Below are 5,682 nucleotides of genomic sequence, written 5' to 3' on the forward strand. Positions count from 1 at the left end.
CATTGAAAGGCCTTGAGGGCTGCAAGTGGCCCCAGGGCTGGGGTTTGGGCACCCCTACATTAAACGATAAGGCAGCAGTTACAACCACTTGAAAGCAGGGAGTATTTCATAGAGATCTGGAAGTAAAACTGCCTAAACTAAGCAATGGTGAGCACAGGTGTTGTTCCACAAAGCACTAGTGCATTTGAAAGTTCGAATTTTGAATAAGGAGTTTTAGTACAGAGGTTTTAATGTGGTCATATGAATATCCTATTTCTCTTCTCCCTCCACAGTTGTCCCGTGTTTTCTTCCATAGATGCCATGCTACATATTCCTAAGGAAAAAATGGATAATCAAACATCCATATCTGAATTTCTGCTCCTGGAATTCTCACCTACCCGGGAACTGCAGATTCTCCACTTCCTTTTGTTCCTGGTATTGTACTGGGCAGCTGTGACAGGGAACCTGCTCATCATCTCTGCAGTGGCCTTTGACCACCACCTGCACACTCCCATGTACTTCTTCCTGATGAACTTGGCTCTGCAGGACCTTGGACAAGTTTCAGTCATTATCCCCAAATCCATGATCAATTCTCTCCTGAATACCAGGCACATCTCTTACACTGGATGTGTGGCTCAAGTTCTATTCTTTGCCTTCTTCACAGGATCTGACTTCTTCCTCCTCACAGTCATGGCCTATGATCGGTATGTTGCCATTTGCAATCCATTGCAGTATGAAATTATCATGAACAGAACAACCTGCATGCGAATGATTGTGAGTGTGTGGAGCACTGGTTTTTTCAATGGAATACTGCACACCTGTAGCACTTTTTCCACCACTTTCTGCTCCAATGTTGTCAATCAGTTCTTCTGTGAAGTCCCACAGTTAGTTAAGCTCTACTGCTCTAAAGTACATCAGACTGAAATGTTTTCTGTTGTCATAAGCATCCTCATTGTATTAGGCTGCTTTATTTTTGTTATCACAACATATGTTCAGATTTCTAAAGAAGTGTTGAGAATCCCATCTGTACAAGGAAAGAAAAAGGCCTTCTCAACCTGCCTCCCTCACCTCATCGTCCTCTCCACATTTATATTTACATCTTGCATTGCTTACCTCAGGACACCCTCCAATACCCCTTCATACATGGACTTAGTATTTACTATTATGTATTCTACTGTTCCTCCTATGCTGAATCCAGTTATCTACAGCATGAGAAACAAAGACGTAAAGATTGCTCTATCCAAATTATTACGTCTGAGGTAGTCCTCCATGTATGGGTTTTTCTTTCAATATTTTTTTCATCTGTGTGTGTGAATTGTGTAAATCAGTGGTCCTCACACACACACATATATATATTAAAAATAGAATATTGAAATGAATGGGAACCCACCTGAAATTGGCTCTCAACCCACCTAGTGGGTCCCAACCCATAGTTTGAGAAACACTGGTGTAAATGCTTAGCTAACTATTATTTATGGGAATCTGAAGGGAACTGGAGATAGGTGGAGGAGGAGGATGGGTGAAGCAACTCCCTACCCACTGCTCAAATCTGGGGGGAGATTCTGAGGCCCCATTGTTGGGCCATCAACCTGCAATGAATTGAGGGATAGCTACTACTACTACTACTACTACTACTACTACTACTACTACTACTACTACTAATAATAATAATAATAATAATAATAATAATAATAATAGCCATATCAAAATGACAACACAGCTGACAATGATTGTATATGCACAAAAACCACAACATTTATCAACTGGTGAATTTTCATCCACACAGACATCTGCCTGACATCTAGGTGTAGATGAGGTACCGACGAAGGATGGACACTGTGCCAATGATGCCGGTCTTCTGTAATTCGACTGGTGTTATTGCCGGGGCGTCCAGTTGTGCAAAGTACTCATTAAATTGTGTTGACATTGTTCCTAGTGTGCCAATTACTATCGGCAGCACTTTTACACGCTTCATCCAGATACATGTCAATTCTATGCACAGATTGCGGTATTTGGTTACTTTCTCCTGTTCTTTCTCAAAAATTAGCGAGTCACCAGGAATGGCGACATCGATGATTAACACCCGCTTGGCTTCAATGATGGTAATATCTGGAGTATTGGCCTCCACACATCTTTCAGTCTGTATCCAAAAGTCCCACAGGATTTTAACCCCTTCATTTTCTATTACTCTTTCTACCTGTTGTTGCCACGGCTGTAGTAGTAGTAGTAGTAGTAGTAGTAGTAGTAGTAGTAGTAGTAGTAGTACCCATATTCAAGGTCAAAAGGGGGAACCCAGGAGCCAAATGACGGGGCCCAGAAATTTTCTGGGATCTTACATTTCCCACCCAGACTCAGTGCCGATGTTGGATGCTGGTGGCACTACTGTGAGCACGTGTCAGTGGCTGCTGCCGCAAACCATGTCCACTGGACTGAGTGTCCAGTGGACATGACAAACATGACACTCCTTAACTTACAGTAGTGTCAAATCTGGGGGGGGGGGGAACTGGCCTGGTACAGTAACTCTTTCGCTTGTGCATCCACTTGCCATGAAGGAGTGTATAGCAGCTCAGAGACACAGATGCAGGACTACAGGTTCTGCAGAAGTAAATTTTGATAACACACAGGACTCTCTCCGCTCTAGCATGAGCCTCAATACGACAATATTAATTTTCTACAATGATTTTATATATTTAAAAGATTGTAGAGAAACTTAAGAATTGTTTGGTTTTCCACATTACCATATCTGGGTGCTGATGCAGTATGGGTGGGTAGACCTGGGCTCTGCATTGGGAAGCCCAGTAGACCTGACTCCAAGGACTTTTGGCTGTTGCCACCCTCCACTTGCTCTGTTTTGCCCCTGCCCCTTGGAATGGGGCCTAAAAGAAATTTCATACCCCCTGATAAAATTTCTCTCAGAGGCCTTGTTCTGCACAAGTAACTTGCACTGGGTGCCATCCCCTCCCTCCTCCAAGATGCTCCAGCATCCACTGCTTCCCCTGACCTGCCACCCATCCCACAAATGTACCAACATCAGCAAGGCCCCTCTTCACTGTCACCACACACAAGAGCCTCCCAGCTTCCAGAACACTTCTTACAATGCCATGAAGTGTCCATTGCCATAGGATTGGGTCAACAATCATGTCCCCCTCAGGCACTTTCTTTCTAGACTGAAGAGCCCCAAGCACTATAGTCTTTCCTTGTAAGGGAGGTGCCCCTGCCCCATTAATCATTCCTGATGCACTCTTATGCAACATTTTCAGTACTACTATATCATTTTTGAGATGTGACCAGAACTGGACACGATACCCTAGATGTGGCCTCATCATTTATTTGTGAGACAATGACATAATCTCAGCTGATTTATTTCCATTCTTTTTTTCAAATGAGCCCAAGCACAGAGTTGACTTTCTTTGCAGCAAACACAAACTGGGTCAACACTTTCACTGAGTTGTCCAACACGACCTCAAGTTCTCCCTCCTGACCCATCATAGACAACTGAGAGACCAACAGTGTATATGTGTGAAATTATGATTTCTTGCCCCAGTGTGTATCACCTTACGCTTACTTACACTGAAGCATATATGCCATTTTGCTGCCCATTTCCCCAATCTGGAGAAGGCTGTCTGGAGCTCTTTACAATTCATTCTAGATTTCATCCCCAGAAGTAGTTTCGTGTCATCTACAAACTTAGCCACCTCACTGTTTAACGCCAACATCCAGCACTTATGAACAAATTTAAAACAACTGGTCCAACACCAATTCTTGAGACACACCGAATTTCACTTCTCTCCATTGTGAAAATTGCCCATTTAAACACATTATCTGAGTCTGCGGGGTACAAGCCACTCTATTGCCATGAACTAATACACTTGGTCCCTCCATAAGCAATAGATTTTACCCATCGATAAATGTTGCATGGATCTTAGAATATGCCTGGCTACACTGGTGTCAGTAAATGAATAAGAGACACTACTGTAGCCTCAAGAATGCTCTGACTCCTTGAATCTAAACAAAATAATGGTTTTGCTTGTAGAATTGCCCCTACCCTCATTGACAGTGGCATGCTTGAGAGGGGAAAAGAGATGCAAACACCCCGGGTGCCAGGTTTGGGGAGGCAGCATTACGCCACCATCCACAACCCCTGGAATCCCCCACAGTATTCAGTCAGTGCAGCAATACTGACACACCAATCTTTGGGCCACCCCCCAGAGGTGTTCTGAGGGCCAGAGAAGCCGCACACAACCTCACTGGCCCTCAGAAGGCCTTGTAAGACCTTTTGGAAGCTGAAAATTGTCACTTCTGGTTTTGGGAAGTAAGTCTGCAATTTACATGCTATAAGAAATTTCCACCTTGGGAATTCCTCCTGGGAAGGAGCTTGTGTCCTTCAGAGGTGTTCTCAGGTGCACAACACAACAGAAAATATCAGTTTAATTTCCTAGATTGCAAATTTAATGATGCAACCAGCAGAGACTGGATGTTTTGTAAGAGAATATGAAAATAACATAAGCACTCATAATGAGTTACTTCTGTGTTGTTATGGCGGTTATGACAGGGAACCTTCTCATCATCTCAGCAGTGGTCTTTGACCACCGTCTGCGCACTCCCATGCACTTCTTCCTGATGAACTTGGCTCTGCAAGAACTTGGTAATGTTTCAGTCATTATCCCCAAATTCACGATCAATTCTCCCCTGAACACCAGGCGCATCTTGTATTCTAAATGCGTGGCTCAATTCCTATTGTATACCTGCTTTGCAGGATCTGATTTCTTTGTCCTTACAGTGATGGCCTATGACCGGTATGTTGCCATTGGCAATCCACTGCAATATGAAATGATCATGAACAGGACAGCCTGCATGCAAATGAATGTGAGCATGTGGATCTCTGGTCTTCTCTATGGAGTATTGCATACCAGTGCCACTTTTGCTGCCACTTTCTGCTCCAACGTTGTTAATCAGTTCTTCTGTGAAATCTCACAGTTACTTAAGCTGTACTGCTGTAAACGATATCAATCTGAAATGCATGCCATTTTCCTAAGTATTCTCATAATACTGGGCTGCTTCAACTTTGTCATTGTAACTTATATTTGAATCTTCATGGCAGTGTTGAAAATCCCCTCCACGCAAGGAAGGAGAAAGGCCTTCTCAACTTGCCTCCCCCACCTCAATGTCCTTTTCATGTTTGTGATTTCAATTTGCCCTGCTTACCTCAGGACATCCTCCAATACGCCACACGCAGATCTGGTTTATACTATTTTGCAGGGCTTTTTTGTAATGGAACGCACCGGAACGGTGTTCCGGCACCTTTTTTCCCCTCCTTCCCACCCCCACCTTTTTTCCCTCTCTGTACCACCCCCGCCCTGCACTACTGGCTAGGGAGGCTTTCAAACCTCCAACTTTGTGCTCCACAGTCCAGCACTCTCTCCATTGGGCTATAGGAAAGCCTATAGTTAAAGTGTTCAGAACTTATATATAAGGTCTTCAGCCCAGCTGGTGGCCATCAGTGCCTCAAGTATTAGTTCCAAACACTTTGAGCCTAAGAGTTCCTATGGCTCAATTGCTAAAGTTCTGGGCTGTGGAGCCAGAAGCTAGGGGTTCAAATCCCTATGAGAAATAAAAAAAAAATTCAGGTGGGGAGGTGCTCCATGGCTGCAAAATATAATGGTTAGTTGCCAGTTGCCAAAAGGGGGGCCAGTTGAGGCTGCA

At 43.9% G+C, this 5,682-nt stretch overlaps 1 protein-coding gene across 1 annotated transcript; it reads left to right on the forward strand.

Moving 5' to 3' along the window:
• Nucleotides 1-324: 324 nt before the first annotated feature.
• LOC136650992 (olfactory receptor 14A16-like) lies at nucleotides 325-1,242 on the forward strand. Its single transcript, XM_066626999.1, has one exon. It carries the CDS (start codon nucleotides 325-327, stop codon nucleotides 1,240-1,242), a length of 918 nt encoding a protein of 305 aa, XP_066483096.1.
• The last annotated feature ends 4,440 nt before the right edge of the window (nucleotides 1,243-5,682 follow it).

The sequence above is a fragment of the Tiliqua scincoides genome, chromosome 5, assembly GCF_035046505.1.
Source record: "Tiliqua scincoides isolate rTilSci1 chromosome 5, rTilSci1.hap2, whole genome shotgun sequence".
Taxonomy (NCBI): Eukaryota; Metazoa; Chordata; class Lepidosauria; order Squamata; family Scincidae; genus Tiliqua; species Tiliqua scincoides.

What these genes read in the sequence shown, in the direction of transcription:
- LOC136650992 (XM_066626999.1), top strand. Translation starts at nt 325, where the DNA reads ATGGATAATCAAACATCCATATCTGAATTTCTGCTCCTGGAATTCTCA.